Source organism: Aythya ferina (genome assembly GCF_964211825.1).
Source record: "Aythya ferina genome assembly, chromosome: 5".
In the NCBI taxonomy this organism is placed as follows: Eukaryota; Metazoa; Chordata; class Aves; order Anseriformes; family Anatidae; genus Aythya; species Aythya ferina.
The window spans coordinates 59096712-59115898 of NC_140301.1; the positions used below are offsets into that span (position 1 = coordinate 59096712).

At 48.2% G+C, this 19187-nt stretch overlaps 1 protein-coding gene across 1 annotated transcript in view; it reads right to left on the minus strand.

Moving 5' to 3' along the window:
• The window catches only part of PRKCH (protein kinase C eta), a 113176-nt gene that overhangs the window by 77671 nt on the left and 16318 nt on the right, over nt 1-19187 (minus strand). Inside the window, exon 2 of the mRNA XM_084519661.1 lies at nt 8401-8464. Within this exon, the coding sequence (XP_084375787.1) occupies nt 8401-8464 (64 nt within the window). The remainder of the gene's footprint in view (nt 1-8400; nt 8465-19187) is intronic.

Here is a 19187-nt window from a genome sequence, read left to right on the forward strand (position 1 = left end):
CTGTCAGTCCTCATATCAGTATGGTCAGAGTGAACGGTGGCCATACCTTGCCCCCTGCAAGCACTAACGACCGATGAACACCTTCCAGGTAAACTCAGGTAATTAAGCACTGTGAACCACTGGGATTTTGTTACCACACATCCTGTAATGCCGACAGTCCCAGTGGATCTGCTCACACACCAAGTCCAACGCTGCCCCAGATGCCAGAGGCTTCTGGGCTCCTTCCAGGCAGGGCTGCCAGACACGAGGAAAACCCTCGCCTGTTGTGGCACCACCCAAACGAGCAGTCTCCTCCAAAACCCAGAGTTGTCAGGCCTGGATATTAAATGGTACGGTGCCCGATTTAATAGTTGGTGGAGGTGAGTTTAAAACAAAACAAAACCTAAGAAAAACAACAACAGCAAACTGTATAGCTTTTTTTTTTCTGCTGCAGGTTTACAGGGTGATGCTATGTAAAGTCCTTGGGCTTTTGGTAAGCCATTCACCTATTTGATCAGTCAGGTACCTCAGGAATTGTGGCCTAGGGGAAGGCAAGCACAGGCAGAAGGTGTGCTGATGTCCTCCAACACCCCACCTCCATCCTGGTGCAGGCTGTGATCCAGGTGCCCCCGTCAGCAGAGGATGATCACCAGGCAGGGAGCAGCCAGGGCAGGGCTGCTGTCGTCATCCCCGGCCGCAGGATCGGGGTCCCAGCCTCCAGCAGCTTTGTGCCCTGCTCCTTCCAGCCCACGTTTGCCACTCCGCCGTGCTGCAGCACAAACACCCGCTCCGACACAGCGCTGTCCTCCAAGGCCAAGCAGATAGATGCAGCTCCTCTGGGAACCACCGTCACTTCTTCCAGGAATCACAGCAAAATAAAATCTCTGTTCCTCATTACGGCCAGGAACACTGAAATCCCACAGCAGATTGCAAGCTTGCATATTTATATTTAGGTTTGCAGAGCCTAGACAAAACACAGCCCACTGGAAGTAAAGTTAACCCTAATATTGCTGTTTGTTGTATTTCTACAGTGTCTGGATATCTACACAGTCGGCAGATCTCGGCAAGCCATGAATTACTACAAGAATCCCTCAGCTTTACATTTACTGCTCTACCTGGGGAGCTCAAATCAGTCATCTCCCAGGAAATAAAGGTGGTCTGGTGACTGCACAATGGGCTGGGGGCTGTCCACCTCCCGGCTCTGTGTTAGAGCCCCCTCCGTAACACTGAGCAAATGCAAAAATAAAAAATTTTAACGGAAGAGAGTCATTTGTGAGGTGTAAGAATGCCAGGGTACAAAAAAAAATAAATAAATCAGGTTCTCCCTGCATTACTTATATCTGAAATTCACTGTGCAAAGTTTAAAAACTTCAATTTCCTTTAAAAAAAATATTAAAATGTTCAGACCATCCTTCCACCATTAACAGTAATAACTTTTCAGTACCCTCAAGCTTGCCCACATTATCTATCTTTCAAGGCTGGGCTGCCTCACAGTGGCTCCTCAAGCCAGTGTAAGTCTGAACAGCACAAACACAAGGCTGTCCTACAGAAGATGTGTTCCAGCCCCTTCTGCTCCCGGCATTTCATAACCCAAACGATGTTTCTCGCATCACCCAAAGGCACTTCCCTGCCAAAAGGATCTCCAAGTTGTCCTTTGTGCTTGTTCTGACTTTGAAATTCTCTCCTTGGATCTTCAGAGCTGCTGAAAATTTTTTACATCCTTGTGCTTAGCTTGTGGAGGCTTAGTGACACTGACGGAGCCACTCTCACTCCTGCTGGCCTGGCTGATTCGGGAGCTCAGAGCATCTTTGGTGATGCTCCTGGTCTCCATAAGGACACAATCTTCTCAAGGGTGCACTTTGGGGTGATTTTTCCCCAACATTTCCCCAACTCTACATTGTTCTGACCTTCTCAAAGAGTAGAGCTGACCCAACACAGGCTGCACCTGGAAATCCCTTGCCTGAAGCACGCACATTTGTGACCAGTGTAAAGCAATCAGGCATCAGGGGAAAAAAAATACAGGAGTATAGAAAAACACTTCCCCAGCTGCTCTGTCCCACATAAGACTTTGGGCTCATCATTAAAGACCTCCTTGTTCTCAGGCTGTGCACCTAAAGCAGCAAAACAAATTTTTACCCTGTCCCGCACTGATATTTCCTGCTCAGATCAGGAGGATCTCTGGGCAGCGTCCAATACATGCCTGAAAACTGCCTGGCTCGGGCTAGTAAGCCAAAACAGAAGAGTTGCCCAACTGGCCAGCAGCTGAGAACAAGACATTTTTTCATTCTTGGTTCCCAGTTTCAAATAATTACTCCCCTGCCTTTAAAAAACAGGCTGAAAACAGTTATTACCGCAGGTCACTGAGGACCAGTAAACATCTTTTTTTCTCTGCCTTGTGCAAGAAACTAATAATGTGTCTGCCACGGAGCTTTGGTGGGGCTGAGAAGCCGCACGCAGCGCAGCCCTTTTTAGCACAAAGGCTGTACCCACTTAAAACTTTGGGGCTGCAGGTCTTCGCTGGTGCCTGTCTGAGGAAATGCTATTTCTTAAGACAAAAACCATTTCACATTAGAAAAAAACAAAACAAAACAAAACACAACAATGTGTTCTAAGAAAAACAACAGCAGAAGACAAAGCTGGTGCTTGAGAACAAACCATCCCAAACGCGCCACGTGACAGCTGCAAGCTGAAGAAACGTTTCCTGCTTCAGAGGCAGGTTCAGGCTTCCTTGCTGCTGCAAAGCCTACCTACATTAAATATTTAGCAAGGGGTGCTATATCTGCTCCACCGCTTGGCTTTTCAATATTCTCTTTGTTCTATTTCTTGCCCAGAACTCAAATTTTTCCTTGTCTTTCCTGACGCTGAAAGAAAGAAAGAAAAAAAAAAAAAAAAAAAAACACACAACCATCACTTACAACACTGAAATTAAAACCGAACCTCAAGCCAGAATTATCACTTTGAGTGGCAATGTCAGAAAAAAAAAAAAAAAAAAAGGCAAATTACAAGAGTTCAAAGCACTGAAATAGAAGCACTTCATTTTCTACCGAGTTTGCTTCATTCATTAATTCAGTCAAATCATTACTTTGTATTACTTTCATTAGCTTTGCTCAAAATTAAAAATAGCAAATAAGCCAGAGAGATGGCAAACCTTGGGCAGGTGAGTGTTGTAGGCAAAGCAGCTGGAGGGCTCCAGTGCTGGAAGGGAGAGAGGCTCACATCGTCCTGCAGGTGCATGCCAGGGGCCTCACGGTGCCCATCCTGACCCCAAAGATTTGTGCCACAGACCTCAGCCACACGGGGCTGGAGGCACGGAGCTGCCTCCCGATAACTTTGTCTTCATGCCAGGGTGCTTCCAGGTGCCTTCCAGGAGTGCTGAGGCTCCTGAAGAGACTCCGCAAGAGCTGCAGTCCTCAGGGCTGCGGCAGGGCCAGACGGCCTCACTGCAGCACTGCTTGGTCCCACTGGTCCCTGCTCCCACCCCAAACTCTTCAGCTGAAAAAACACTTCATGTTCATAGACATAGCAAATTTACAGCAAAGGCATCTCTAGCAGAAGCCACTTTATTTACTTTCAAAAGAGAAAGGGTCTCGGGCCTGTTAAGGAGATGAGGGGCAGAGGAGAGCGGTGCCGGGGCCCCTCACACACCGCCAGCGGGACCACGGTCGTGCCTCTGAGAGGTAAATCTGCTCCCGAGGTCAGGAGATTTCCATCCTCAGTTTGCACAGGAAATATCATCCAAATGAGGGGGGTTAAGATAATCGGATATGGCTTTGCACAGCAACGCATACACATAGTATGGAAAACAAAGGTGGGCAGGGGTAATTTCACTAGGCCTCCCTCGCTTTGCTCCTTTCTCCTCCTGAAAAATGAGCTCTATTTTTACCAGCTGGAACAGGCGTATTTCCCTGGCTCAGAACAGCAGGGTACCACCGATGGGCAGAAGAGCCATGTTCACAGGAGTTTCCCTTAGAGGAAGCAAGAGGCTCCAAGGGAAACGTGTCATTTAAAATTTGGGGGGGTTTCAAGCTGCTGAAGAAGCTCCGGTCTTATTGCTGTCCCTGTGAGAAGAAAGGTCTGAGGATGAAGTAGGAACATCAGCACTAAAAGAAAACCACTAACCCAGTGCTGGATTTAAAACAAGTAAAGGAAGGCAGATAGCCTCATCCCTGCCTCCCCTGGGGACCTTTACCACAGCCAGGCCCAGCTGGACACGTGGAAATCCTACAAACGGGCTCCCAAACACAGCTCTGCTGCTTCTGGCCATGCCAAAACACCTCAGGAGGCAGTGACAGATGGGCATGGAGGAGTTTACAAAGGACTGATCTGTTACCAACTGTGTATTTTCTGCACTGCACTCGTCTTCACAGCACGTCAACACTTCTTTCGGCCACAGAAGCGCGGTCCTCTTCCTCTGTTCTCACAGCGGATAAGGCAGAACAAAACTATATTTTTGGTCAAAAGAACTTTTCATCAAACAGAAAACAACCACTCCCAAAGCCAGAAAGTACAAGCTGCCAGCACCACCAGGACTGTCTATTTTGGGTACGTTTTCTAGGACAGCGAAATAATTGAGTCTCAGGTGCATCTAACGTCTGGGACTTCTTTCTTCCTCCCTCCCCTCCTCTCTGTCCCTCTCTTTAGTTACTTTTTTGGTCTTTCGCTTTACCAGAATCACGTAATAGTGGCTGAGGTTCAGTGAACTTGGTCATTTCTATAGACAAACAGTTAGCTCTGCAAGAAAACACCTCTCAAACGATTCACACGTTGGCCAGTTGGTGTGAACACCGGCAATAGGCACTGACCCTCCCTCTACCTTTGCTCAGCGAGAGCTTTCAGAGGCTTTCTCAAAGTTAGATTCTCCCCACAGTTCCCACTAACCCCATTATGTTTTTTTTTCTCCTTTCTCCACCACTGTCTATTGAAAGAAGTCAGAAGGAGATGCTGTGGAAGCACACGGATGGCTCAAAAAGTGGATCTACTGACACTGGCACATCCTTCTTTTTACTTTAGCTGACTTTTTTTTTTCCTTCAACACCATGTCGCAGCTGCAGGCTACATTTCAAAGCAGAAAACGCACCAGAATTACACCATGCTTGAGTCACAAGAAAATGAACAGAAGTCCTAAAACACCACCTTGACTGAAACTCCCTGTGTCTATGTGCTACCTTGATGGAGTCTAATGCAAACTCCTAATGTAGGCAGTATGGTTTTATGTGTACGTATAGACAGACACAGGCAGCCTTCACGTGGTCCCTGCCAAGCTGGCCATAACCAGCAGTCAGGACGTGGTAGCAGTTGTCCTCTCGACTGGGGCAAACAAGTGGGAAGCCACCTTTTGGGCTTTCAAGTTGTGAGTGATTGACAGGCTGCTTTCCAAAAATTAAATTTCCAATAAACCTCTATCTCCACATTTCTGGGAGAAAAAAAAAAAAAAAGGAACAGGAAACAATAAAAAACAATAAAATAAAACACGGTATTATAAAAAATATCTCAATGGTTTTAAGAAACCCTTCCCTGACTGATGCCTCAACTTCCCAACTTGGAAGGTACAGTACAGTACCTGCACTTAGACTTGCCCTGGATTACATCTGCTCTTGGAAACCCTAAATGTGACCACCCCATGGGACTGACCAGTCAAGAAAGGCCCCGAGAGCCCCCTCGTCTTCCTGCTCTTCCAGTTACTACAGAGGAAAGAGAAGTGAACTATTTCCAACACTGCCCGTTTTCCTCTGAAAGCAGAAGCAGTACTGACATCCAAGTTCTCCATCTCTCACCTTTGCGATCCCAGTAGCAACAAAACTTAGACAATTAACACCATTTCTAATGTCTTCTCACCCCTATTGCTGTCTAGGAGCCTCCAGTCTTCCAAGAAGAGTCAGCTCCTCCTAGCACACCTTTGTATCCTCCCTGATCCCTGGTGACAAACCAGGGATCTTTCCAAATTTGCTCTTCCCAAATTAACTCCAAAAAGCCATTCGCACATCCCCTACAGTCCCCTGCCAAAGCACAGCTGTAGGGAGCGTCCCTCAGAGGAGAAATGGTAAATGATCTGCCTGCATTGTGTGCCGCAAGGGTGCTCACCAGACCCCAGCGTCCATATGTAGATGGAAAAAATGTGCGTTCTTTGACAGATAAAGAACTGAAAGTTGAAGCAATACTTTGTGGGCAGCCCAGATTTACACAGAAAGTGAGTTTCAACAGAAAACTGAACTCTGCTCTTCTCTGCCCTGCTGCAATGCCCTGCCAAGGGGTTGTTCTCCCCTCCACTCTTATTCCCTAATCCTCTGAAAACAAGCAGAGCAGACTGCATCGCTGCTGTAGCGAGAAGCCAGTGGCTTTCACTGTACACAAAATGCTGCTATTTGACTTCTTGCATCAATCATAGCCTAAGAACATCAGGACACCCTACAAATCAACGACACGCTGCTCACCAGCAGCCTCTGCTCCCACCAGCAGCACCACCACGTGCTGTAATGCTGTACTGGGAGACGGGATGCCAAAGAGCCCATTCCCCACCAGCTCAATCCCAGACCAACACCCCTGCTACTCACCCGGCCTGCTGCCTTGAGCCACGGCTGCACAGAGCATCCCCACTCCTCCCTAACCAGCAGCCCCTCTCCCCCACCCATGGTTTCCCCCACTGCATCACATCTTGAAGAACAGCTCTCCATTTAAATGCATCTAAGACACCATATTAGCCCGGAGGTTCCTTCTGCTAAGCCACCAAAACAAGCCAAGGAAAGGTCCTTGCAGCGCCTCCGGGCACTGTTCTCTCCTTTCTCTAGCTCTGGTCACTAAACAGAAGATAACAGCACTGACTAAAGCTCCTTCAGCCTCCTGAGATGCCCTTCAAAAAGCTGTCTCTCCTCCTTCTTGCTGTTGGTCGTTTGTGGACATGCAACACAGAAGCTAAAATGCAGTTGTGCACCTGTGCTGCCCCAGGGAGAGGCAGAGGCACAAAGCCACCTGATATTTACTTGGAAAAGTTCAGCACAGTGGTATGTTACTCCCTGTCTTCTCCAGCACTCCCAGACCATACATTTCCTTAGGGGGTCAAAGCCAGGCTTGCTGCTGTCCCCTAACACACCTCCTGCAAGCAGCATTACGCCCTGCTCATGGTCCCTATGGGTACGAGCAGCCCCAGACTGCATGCAGAGATACCTGCAAAACCCTGCTGCTTCAGAGCACGCCATCTCTCTGCAAACCCTTGCCTGGCACTCAGGTACAGCTCAGCTGGTTACACGTTGGGCTCAAACGCTTTAAAAGGCCGCAGCTGCCCTGCAAAGAGCAGCACACACCTGTGGTATGCACCACCTCTGACGAGCTGAGCTCTTTGTCAGCTCCCTGCCCACCACAGCAGGCTGCAGAACCAGCACAGACGCAGCTCCCCAAAAGGGTCAGAGCAAATCACAAGCTTACTTTCAAACCTGTGTTTGAAAAACAAAAGGCAGGGGTTCTGACACGCTTTGTCCTGGGCAGATAACGCAACACGTGAGCTACGTGAGCCACCAGCAGCCCCTGCAGCACCCACTGCATCCTGAGCCCTCCTGGCCTCCAGGACAGAGCGGTAGCAGGGTGAGCTGCCCCTGCAGCAGCACTGGTGCTCCCTCTGATCCTGTGTAGAATGAGAGAAAGCGTTAGAAATCCAGCACCCCAAGACCAAAGGTAAAGGGCAGTGGAGCAGGTCTTGCCTTGATTCTTGGCTCCTGTACAGAAAACATCCCCCAAAGTTCCAGGCTGCAGCTAAAACAAGTAACAACCACAAAGGTCTGAGGAAAATAAGCTTTTTTTTTTTATTTTTTTTAGCCCTGTTCCAGCTTTCCTGGGTTCCTCCAGCACAGCTCACATCCACGCTTCCACCAGAGTTCACTGCTATCTCAACAAACAGCAGGGAAATTAAAACCATCACGCTATAAAAGATGGTTATGGAAAGAAGTATCTGCCCGGATACTTTTTCAGGGCAGCTTTTGCCCTAAAAATTTTTCCGAGTTTCCTGTGCAAAGTGAACTCTGGGAACAGAAATGCACGTGAAGTAGATGGGAATCATTACGGAACAAAAGCCATCCAGATGTCTGAAACATGTTCTACACGCTCCTGATCCTTCAAGAGGCACGCAGGTGAAAAGTACAAGTGACAAAAACAATCCGTTTGAAGGACAACTTCAGATAAATAAAGCAGGCTGAGCAGGAATCAACTCCCTGGGCCCGAGATCAGAGCAACAGCAGACCAGATGGACTGCAGCACGTGAGGTTAGCAGCAGCCCTTCCGAACTTGCCAGCCGCTTGAGAAGCCTTTGGTGTGCAACAATGTGCAGCCTGCGTGGGCAAAGGTGTTCACTTGCACACTGCTTGGTGACTGATGGCAATAGCACACACCAAAGGTGAGCTGTTAACCAAAACAAGCCAAAAATAAGGCCCTTACCTTCTGTGAAGCTGCCGGTAAGGGTTATGACGACAAACACTTTACCTTCTGGCTCCAAATCCACCTGAAAAAGTAAAGGCAACGTTAGGAGATTGTTTTGAAAGATCCTACCAACATATGATAACATATGAAGCTGAATGTACTCTCATGCACGCCCTTAATTTTACAATAAATTAAGCATCCATCCTTTAAATTGTTCAGTATTTTTAAGAAAAAAGGAGGAATCAAGTTCCTTATTTTTTAAAGGAGCTTTGAGTGTTGAATAGTCTCTTCCATTCAACACTCTTCTTCTTGCTAGAAGAAATAACAATGAAAATAAAATGAATTTTATAAGAAAAACTGGTTAATAGTGTTCCAGTTTGTCAGATAAATGAAGCGGTTATAACACTAAACACACAGAATTGTCTCAAAAGATTCACTTCTACCTGTTTAGTGCATTATATGCTTATTTCTTCCCTATTATCTTATCCCATTGAAATTGTTTCAGTCTCTCAAAATACCACCTGTCCCGGGGTAAACTCCCGTTTCTGATATAAATCACCTTTTGACCTTAAACCACAGAAAACAGGAAACGGTCAGTGCTGTTCCCTAAAGACTTGCTGTCATTTAATCTAAATGAGGTAGAGATACAGAATAAAATTTTAGACATTAGACACTCAATCCCAGTGTCAGTCATGCCGTCCTTGAAAGGAGGGGGTTTATTGGTGGTGGTTGTTTGTTTTGAGGTTAGCAGCTTTTCAGTTTTCAGTTACATTTTTAATTAAGGTCTTGTTTCTCTTTTTTGTTCACCAACTAAATTTTAGCAAAGTCACAGCTGAGAAGCCCTGAAGTTTGAGTCAACTGTCACACAGAAACCTCACTTAAAGGGGGAAAAGAAAAGCACCCCCTCCGTACACCCCCAAATTGCAAGGCTAAAATTAGGAGCTTCACACCTCGTGAGTATTGAGAAGCCGTGCGGAATGGGAACTCTGAAAATAGAGCTCTCTGGAGGGATGACTAAATAGCAGCGTTTCAAACCATTTCTGCTGTTGTGCAGTCACCTTTTCCTGGTCAGACAAAAAGACAAGCAAGCCTTCCCCATCAACAGCACCGACTTCCCTCACGGAGGAGCATTTAACACACCTTCGTGGGCAGCCTGATCTAGTGGGTGGCATCGCTGCCCATGGCAGGAGGGATGGAGCTGGGTGATGTGTAAGGGCCCTTCCAACCCAAGCCATTTTATTTTATGATTTGTGTGCACATTGTGGAGAGAGCCAAGAGGAGATGCTCTGGGCAGACTACACACACCACCACTGTGCTGCTCCCCAGCCTCAGATTTCTTGCTGAAGTCAAGAAGTTGTTTCCAAACTGTTGGGAATTTGTTAGCATGAGCAGAAGGAATGCATTTAAAGAAAGGAAGAGAGGACATCCTATTGACGTGACTCCATCTCCAGAGCAGAAGTGACATGTCTCCATCAGTAGGATGCAAATCATGGAAAGTAGGGAAAATCCTATCATAATGTTGATTGTATGGATGCTGTATTTTCCACCCTCTAAGAAAAATAATATATACACACACACACCTCTCAGAAAACAAAACAAAACAAAACTGAATTAAATATTTAGCTTTGATTCAGGATTAATTTGGGGTTTGCAGGGGCTGCCTATTGCACTGGCTCACAGCAGGTGTTTTTTAACAGCCCTCTGTCTCCATTAATATGGAAAACATTCCCCCCAAGACTTCAACTTTAGTGATACCACGCACCATTTTTGTCTAAATTTCAGTTCACTGGGGAGACATGCAACTTTGAAAAGAAATTATTCTCTCAAAACACATAGTATTTATAGCATATACATACAGTCCCCCAAACTGATTTATGGACTATCAAGATTTCAGGACTTAGGGCAAAATCCTTGTTCACATCAGTTTCCACATCATCCTTCAGTGTGTATCATTTTTCTACCAACCTCTGTGGACAGTGCTATGTTAGACTCCTGCTTTCACATTCACAAAGAGAATCTTTTCTCGCTTCTTTTGAAATATAAGGTCTCCAGTGCAATGAGGACCCCTCTGTTTTGTCCTGAAAACAAGGTTTGTCAAGATACAAGCAGCCAGCCTGAGACCAGGAGATGCAACAGAAGCCTCATTTGCCAGGGCACAGACAAAAGTTGGTCCCAGCTCCGTGACACACCTCGTTCTCCCTCCCTGCAGGTGAGATCCCTCTGCCCAGGGTAGCAGAGTCTCACAAAACAGAAAGAAAAAAATATTGTGCAAGTAGTAGCAGGAGGCTTATAAAGCAATCTCTCTCCCCTCCAGACTTTGAGATTGAAGACCACTCAAATACCCTACTCCAACTCAGCAGCTGTGCTCATGTCCAATTTAAGAGCACTCAATTAAGAGGATGTAACTACACCCCAGACCTCCTCATGGCACATGTCAGCAGGATCTAATGAAACATTACAGCCGAAAGGCTCCAAAATGAGGAGTGAAGCCTCAACACACCGGGTGCTGCAGAAGGAGGATGTGTTTTGGCACACCAGCTCCCTGCTGGATGCAGGACTGACTGAACTGCTTAACATCTTCATCCCTTGGACATCTCTGTTGGTGACATGGGCAGTGGGATCGAGTGCACCCTCAGCATGTTTGCTGGTGACACCAAGCCGTGGGCAGGGCTGCCATCCAGAGGGGCCTGGGCAGGCCTGAGAGCTGGGCCTGTGAAAACCTCATGAGGCTCAACAAGGCCAAATGCAAGGTGCTGCATCTGGGCCGGGGCAATCCCAAACCCAAACCCAGGCTGGGCAGAGAATGGATTGAGAGTAGCCCTGAGGAGAAGGGCCTGGGTGGTGGTGGACGAGAAGCTTGACACGAGCTGGCAATGTGTGCCTGCAGCCCAGAAAGCCACCCGTGTCCTGGGCTGCACCAGCAGCAGCGTGGGCAGCAGGGCAAGGGAGGGGATTGTCCCCCTCTGCTCTGCTCTCCTGAGACCCCACCTGGAGCCCTGCACCCAGCTCTGGGCCCCAGCACAAGAAGGATGTGGAAGTATTGGAACGAGTCCAGAGGAGGCCACGAAGATAATCAAGGGACTGGAGCCCCTCTGCTGTGGGGACAGGCTGAGGGTGTTGAGTGACAGGACAAGGAGTAATGATTTTAAGCTAAAAAGGGTAGGTTTAGATTAGATATTGGGAAGAAATTCTTTACTCTGAAAGTAAAGTGAGGCCCAGGCCCAGGCTGCCCCGAGGAGCTGTGGCTGCCCCATCCCTGGCAGTGCCCAAGGCCAGGCTGGATGGGGCTGGGGGCAGGGGCTGGGATTCAATGGGCTGTGAGGTCCCTGCCAACCCAAACCAGCCTGGGATTCTGTAAAACCTACAGCCTGTGTTAGGCAAGAGGTTAAACCAGACCGTCTTAACAGTCTCCCTGTCTAACACTGATAGCAGCAACAAGATAAGATACGATGGAATAAAATCATTGAATTTAATACTCTCCTGATAGAAGTGTGGCTTTTGGACCCGCCCTGATTTCCTTTAAAGATGAAATGTGACCAGCTAGGCAGCAGCCAAGCAGGTGTCTGAGATCAACCTGCAGCTACGTGGAAAGTGCCTGAAACAGAAAATCATCTCTCACCCAGAAAACCGAAAGCAAACTGGTGCCTTAATGCCTGACCACAGACGAGCCTGCCTGAGATCGTGGAGGGGCCTCGTGCTGGCTCCTGGCACTCGAAGCCCTGGAAGCTGCTGAGGGCAGACGATGCTCACGCACCACGGTGATACATCGCTGAGCTGCTCGCTAAACCGAGGCCCCGGGGCCAACCTCTGCGATCCCCGCGGCATGGCTCCTGGTGCTCCTGGCCCTGATTTACACCTTCATTAGTGCCTTTCGTGCTTAGTGCTGCAGCTACAGGAACAGCCCGCGCTTCAGGATAGCCCTACCGAGCCAGCAAGTGACCGCAGCCGCGTTTGGGCATGAGGAGATGTGCCCGCACCAAACTGAAGCCGGTCACCCACAAACGAGAAGTGTGGCACCCCACTTCTGCCCCCAAAAGGAGGAACTCCTAACACAAGCCCTCCTTCAATCTCTTCAGACAGTGAAGAGCATCTATCACTAGCATGCACGTCCCCAGAGCGAGCAGATTTCTCACTAGGCTCTGCATTTAATGCCATTTGAGCACTTCAGAAGGATGCAGCTGGCAAGAGCCTGGCCGTGCAGCCACAAAAGGGACACCCCTACCCAGTAGAGCTGCACCCATGGGATCCAGCAACTCACACACCATGCACCCACCAAGCTTTGCTTCTCGTTTCTTTCCTTTCTTTTCTTCCCAGCATCATCTGTGGCTGCTTAAAGACAAAACCCGTGTTTTTGGAGAGAAGCAGGAGGCACAGAGTTATTCTTGGCAGAGTTATTACAGCCAAAACCAGGCCGTGCAATCAGTTTGGGTCAGTTGAAGCCGATGCTGGAGAGGCTCAGGGAAAAAACCACCAGTGTGAAGATATGACACAAAGGAGGAGCTGTGCATGAAATGTGAGATAAACGATAAGGGAATGTGATCATCTGCGTGTACTTGACAGTGATATTCACAGAGCACTACGTGATATTAAAAGAGGGTGCTTCTACAGAGCCAAGTTTCCTAACGCCCAGATCTATTTGGTACAGGATGCCTTCCTTTAGGAAACAGCACGCTGCCTGCAAGGTCTAGTATCGGAGCAGCACATCCACCACAGTGGCAGAAGTCCTGCTACGCTGGGAGAAGCATGATTTCTTTGGCACGTGGAGTACTGAGAGTGCTGCAAGGTGCTGATCTCCAAACAAGCAAAGCGGCGGCGTGCGGCGCAGTGAGCAGCCCACACAGCGCAACAGCATACGATGGGCACACGTGGCTGTAACCGGTAATCACGCTCCCCATTCTGGTGCTTTCATCCCCAGAGAACAACCGGAAGAAAAACATGGACTTTTTCGCTCTTTCAGGGGTAAATTGGCAAAGTTTTAGCTACCTGGGAGAGGAGTACGGCTTATCAGTCGTGAAACCTTTAATCAGCACCCTCTTGTAGTTCAAGGAACTGGAAGGTAGCACATTTCTCTGTAACTAACCATGGGTAAGATGGACTGTTCAGGCTTACTAACCCCCTTTATATCTGTAAGAACACAGGATTTTGGCCAAGAGCTGAGCCTATACTTTGACTGCTGTTGAACTTTGCAGACATACCTAAGAGAAAACAAGCGCTGGAGGATTTTGGCAAGTGAGCTGGAAAGGAGCAGGTACGGAGGGATGAGTTCAGCTACGGTTTCATTAAGCTCTCGTTGTGAAATGCAGCACGGCTCAGCACAGGACCGTAGAGGACTTTTCTCAGTAATTCAAACCACTTACACCGTGGCCCATGCCTGAACTTGCTCAGATCGCTCAGCTCCGTGCGACTTCAAAGGGAGCTGCGAGGGATCTGTTTCCCACAGGAGGGGCCCCAGTCAATCATCTCACACACACCTTCTCCCCAAAAGGACGGCATTAACGTCACTCCAGACAACGAGGCAGGTGTTATTAACTCCCCTTCTCCCCTACCTGTGTTAAAAATAAATAAATAGTTCAGCAGCAAACGAGGGAACAGATGCAGCGAGACCAAAACAGGGCTCGTTAATCATGTGCCTTCACACACATCACAAAAACTGGTCGTGCGTGATTCATCAATGGAAGAGGTTTGGAAAACAATTTCAGAAGGAGGGTAATCTCTCAGGCAACGTATCAACACCCAACTGAAGCATCCGCTGAACTCGACGAGCAGGTATAGTCAGTCGGCCTCGCAAGGAGCCTGGCATGCCTCTCCGAAAACCTCCCCGCCGATGGGAAGAGGCAAACGCCAAGGGTGGCTGCCTGCCTGCAAGCCTCTCCGAAATGGGAGCCGTGTAAATGTGAGTCAGATGGACCCCCGGGATAAAAAGATATCTGCAACGCTGCATCTGGCACGAACGGTAATTCCTGTACACTTAAAAGAGGATTTTTTGGTCCCCTCCCCACTACAGATCATCCCGGCTGGGAAGCCTGATCTCAAGTAGGCTGAAATCAATGGAGCTCTTTTTATTGTCTTTGGATCAGACACAAAAGACAAGTCGTTTACCCTGGAGCCCAGAACATCCTTTCTCCCATTGCTGCCCCGTCCTTTCTTCCCCGCAGGCACAATTAGTCAGCATCCTAGAAGCACAACCTTTTTTCTGAGCCATGTCAATGCTGACGTGGCTTCAAAAACAGAACACGCCAGACACTTGCAGTGAATAAAGCAAATATAAAAGCTACCTGGGGACTTAATTAGCTTAATTAAACAAGTAGCTATATCTTTTGACTTCCTACACAATTTTTACATTTAATTAACAGAGCTGCATATATAATCACTCATTTGTAGAGGCAATTCCCAAGGCTCTGTTCAGTCGTGAAGCTGAGAGTCTGGAAGAGCCTGGGTTAGTCCAAAGCTGTTTTTTCACATGCCTCTAGTTACTTCTTTTCTTTTTTTCTTGTTCAAGCTCCTACCCAGTCACGCTTATGGAATGTCAGCTCTTTCTGCATTTTAATAACGAAGCACCTCCACCTGAACATGCTTCGATTGGACGGGGCAAGTAGCAACTTTCTCAGCCCAACACGCATCGGGATTAATCAGGCCCTCTCGGGTGTTTTGAGCCTGACAGACACCTGCCTATCAAGCAAAACACCTTCAAAAAAAATCCCTAGAGCTCTCAAATAGAAACAGGATTTTACATTTCCAGACCGGCAGCGGATTAAGGCAGGTTTCCTAAAAACGCACCGCATGCATTAGGATTGAAACCTGGGTGCCTAAAAAGCCCGGGGTGCCAAATGTCTCCTCGCTGCCGCCAAGTGCTTAGGGCACTCGCTTCCACCCAGGTGCCAAGGGCACCCAGGGTTGTTTCTGTGCACTCCGGGGACCTTAAATGACACCGTTTGGTGCAAAGCAGTGCCCCTAGCCCCCATCCCAGCCGAGCTGGGAATCCGGAGCTGCCCCACAGCCGCTCCTACCAATTTTCACTTGTGACACCAGAAACCTGGGCTCCTACATCCCGCCTGTGCCTGCAACCGTCCGAGTTTCAGTGGGAAAAAGAAACTCTCCCAGTGACTGCTACTGCCGGGTGTTGGACGCTCTGGAGGTAAACCCACAAATGGGTGGAAAGTTTGTCTCGCTCCTAACTCCTACAACCAGTTATTCCGGCTATTACTGTAATATTGTCATTCTAATGTTTTGTTCCAGGACACCTGTTTAAAATATTACTTTTGTTTTCAGTCAGGCTGCATAATTATAAGCTGAGTCCCAGCCATGAACAATCAGGGATAACTAACCACTCTTAGCTAATCCCGGACTCTTTAATCAATTTTAGCCTGGTTTCACTCGAGATTCCCCATCTCAACAGGAGACCTGCTCCGAAGAGGAAGGGCTGCAAGGCGACTTATCCTTTCCCATGAAGGCTCCTGCCAAGAAAACCTGCTTGGTGGGCTACAAATAAAATATAGACAAAAAAAAAAGGAGGTTCCAAACCTTATGAAAATTAAAAAGAAAAAAAAAAACATTTTCAGAAGCAGAAGCCAAAGCCTGCTCCTACTCGAGGTACACCATCTTACATTGCTTTTGAGAAGCCCTACCTCTAAAACAAAACAATGAAGGATTTATCGTGAATTATAGTAGTTATGATCATTAATGAATTATTTATTAATGGTTGCAGGTGGGTGCTTTTTACAATATTTGGGAAAAAGAGTGTTTGTATAAAATTAAGAGTGAGAGACAAACAATTGTTTGAAGAACCATTTGAAGAACCCTACACTCTTATAGAAGACAACAGCTACTGTCCAGAGGGATTTCAGATCTTCCTGAGTTATATGGTGGGGAGATGGAGGACTGGGGAAGGTTCAACAGTACTGAAGCTTGTCCAGGACGAAGTATTGTCCCCAACAACGCCTTCTCTGAAATTTCTGAAGGAACGGGTTTTTGTTAAGTCAAACTCAAAGCAACTTGGGGAAAATAATCAGGCAAAGTGACATGTACACAACCAAATTCTGCTACAGAGGAGGTCCCTCACCCCCAGTCACACGGGGACAGAAATCCCGAGGACGGCAGGCGGGCTGTGAAGGCGGTGCAGGAGATGACCGGACCCTAACACGAGGGCTCTGTTTGTGAGGGCCCAGCCCAAGCGTGGGACAGCCCTGCACATCTACCCACAACCGGCAGCGCAGGTGCTGAAGCTCCCACCTCGAGGCCTTTGTTCTTGAGGCAGCGGGTGTTTTGTCAGCCCTGGGAGGAAGGGGCTCTGCTTGCTGCTGCCACCTCGCTCTCGGCTGCCTCGGAAGCGGGGCGCGCAGCCCCAGCACACCGCAGCCGATGGCCGGGGCGCAGCCAGGCGAAGGCGAGCGGCTTCCTGCCCCCCGGCACGTAGCTGTGAGGGGGAGAGCCCGAGAGCAGCGCTGCTTCCACACAGAGACAGCCGGCGAGCACCATGAGGCCAAGGCTTCCCCTTTTTGGAGAAGCTGTGGGGAGCAGAGAGGAGCGAGGAGGCCCAAAGCCTGCTTGGAGCCAGGGGGGCTCCGCTTCTACACCCGGCAGGCCAGCGGCAGCTCGCTGGCCCTAGGGACCATCAGCTGAGCATGAAGAAAGCTTGGGAAGCGAGCAGAGGTGGGCACGGGTTGCTCTATGCCAGCCCCGAGCATCCTCATGAGCCAGCTGATCGCAGAGAAGGGCGGCAGGAAGGCAGCACCCCAGGCGGCCCCACAAGACACCCCCGGGCCTCTTTCCCCCTCAGGTTGCACGGCTGTAGCCCACATGAAACAAAAATCACACGGGCAGGACATATTTTGCCTTTCCCTATCACGCATGTGTACAAGCAGAGGCTTAGCTCTTCTGCACGATGTAATAAACATAGATATTGCTTGGCAATAGCAAACCAAATACCACCACATCCATCCGTCACGGGATCCTCCTCCCAACTATTACTGCCCTCTTCCTAAAGCTATTATTTTTTATTTTTTTAAAAGGTTTGAGGAAAACACAGATTAATTTCCTGAAAGAAAGATGCTGACAACAATGCAGGACCACTAACTTAAAGGGTGGCAATATAGGGCTTGATTTTAGCTGCTTGAAAACTCGGTTACAGTAAGCATGGCCATACACACACCTGGTAACTGCCGACTGTTGGCTTTACACATGCGATGGATGGAAATCTTCCTACAAACACCTACATATGCAATTGCAGGTAAAATAGGCTGAAAGTAGGGCAAGATCTCTGTTCTTGGTAGGACTTAGGACCTTTGACAAAAAAAAATATATCCAATTTCCACTCAACAGTAACAACAAATACAAAAACCTCAAGAGCCAGTTGCTTAGCAAGGGAATCAAAACTATTAACAATGAAATAAAAATCCTCCAACAGCCACAGAGCCACTGAGGCATCGTCTTAGCTGTTGTGCTCTGACACATTACTTGCAAAGGGACAACGTTGACAACTCGAAGTTTAGGTCTCTGAGGTCCCAGTGCGGAAGGTACTGTTTTCTATCTCCGAGTTCCGGTGAGGATCAAACATATTTTCCATCATCTTTATTAACTCGGTATAATTTGGCAGAAAACCCAGGAAACTGTGCCAGTTTTGCTGCCCACGGTAATAGAGAAATAAATCAGTGACGGGTGCCAAGCAGGCATGCTGGTGGCACTTCCCGTTTGGGAACGGTCCAAGGGCTGCAGCAACGAGCCGGGGAGCGGAGTTTCCTCAAAATACAAACACCACTGACACAGCTCCTCACTGACAGAGCGTCCCTGGACAAGGAGATGGCAGCTGAGTGCGAGGGTGTGAGCCCAGCGAGCCCAGGAACAAAGCAGAAACTTGGGTTTTGCCTGGAGAGAACCAGAAGAGGCACCAGGAGGAAAGAGAGGGGGATAAACAAAAAGTCTGGGCTCTTGGTCTCCAGGAGAAGTCTTCCAGGGCACTGCACTCACCTGCAGTTTTAATTAACCTTATTAACAAATCCAAGCTGGCCTATGAATGATTCATTATTTTAAGCTAAGCAGCAAAGTCTGCATCATGGTCTGAGGTTCTCTGTTCAAGGCACAGTCGCTGGTCACCTCGGGGCTGCCAGCCACACGGCTACAGCAGGAAAGTGCTGAGTAACTTGAGGGAAATCCACGGACTATACAATGCAGAACGGGGCCCTCAATATCCTCTTAATGAGTCTAACCCAAGGCATGGTGGATGCCTAAAAGCAGCTGCAAAACTCTGCAAAGAATCCATTTGCAGTTGTCTTCTCAGTGACTTCCTCATTTACACACTTATTTTGTTCTCCAGTGCTTAATGCTGGAAAATATTTTCTTATTCTTCACAGGTTTTATTACATCATCTCGAACTGCTGTGAAATTCTTCTCATTCAATTCTCCATTAGGTGTGTGTCACTATTTCTGGAGCATCTTCTTACTGAACACAATTCACTTTGGTGCACTGCTGCTTCCCCATTTTTGCCCAGTAGCAGCAGCTTCAAAGGGTCCTCGAGTGCAATTAGATAAATATCTCGCTGCCTAAAGCCTGAGCACAGGAAGCTGGGGTTTCACGATGCAGGGGTTCAAACACAAACCAAAAAAACATTGCAAAGGGCTTGATTTGCAGGTACCTGCCCCCTCCTTCCCTCAGACAGCAAGCATTTTGGAGATCTGTATTAGTGGAAGGCCTTGCAATACCCCACACTGTCAGGTTGGCAAATGTTGTGTTGGCTGAAGGCAGAGCCAACAGCTATCTGTTCTGATCATCACTCACCTTGGCTCAACTTCCAGAGCTGCTGTGAGACCAC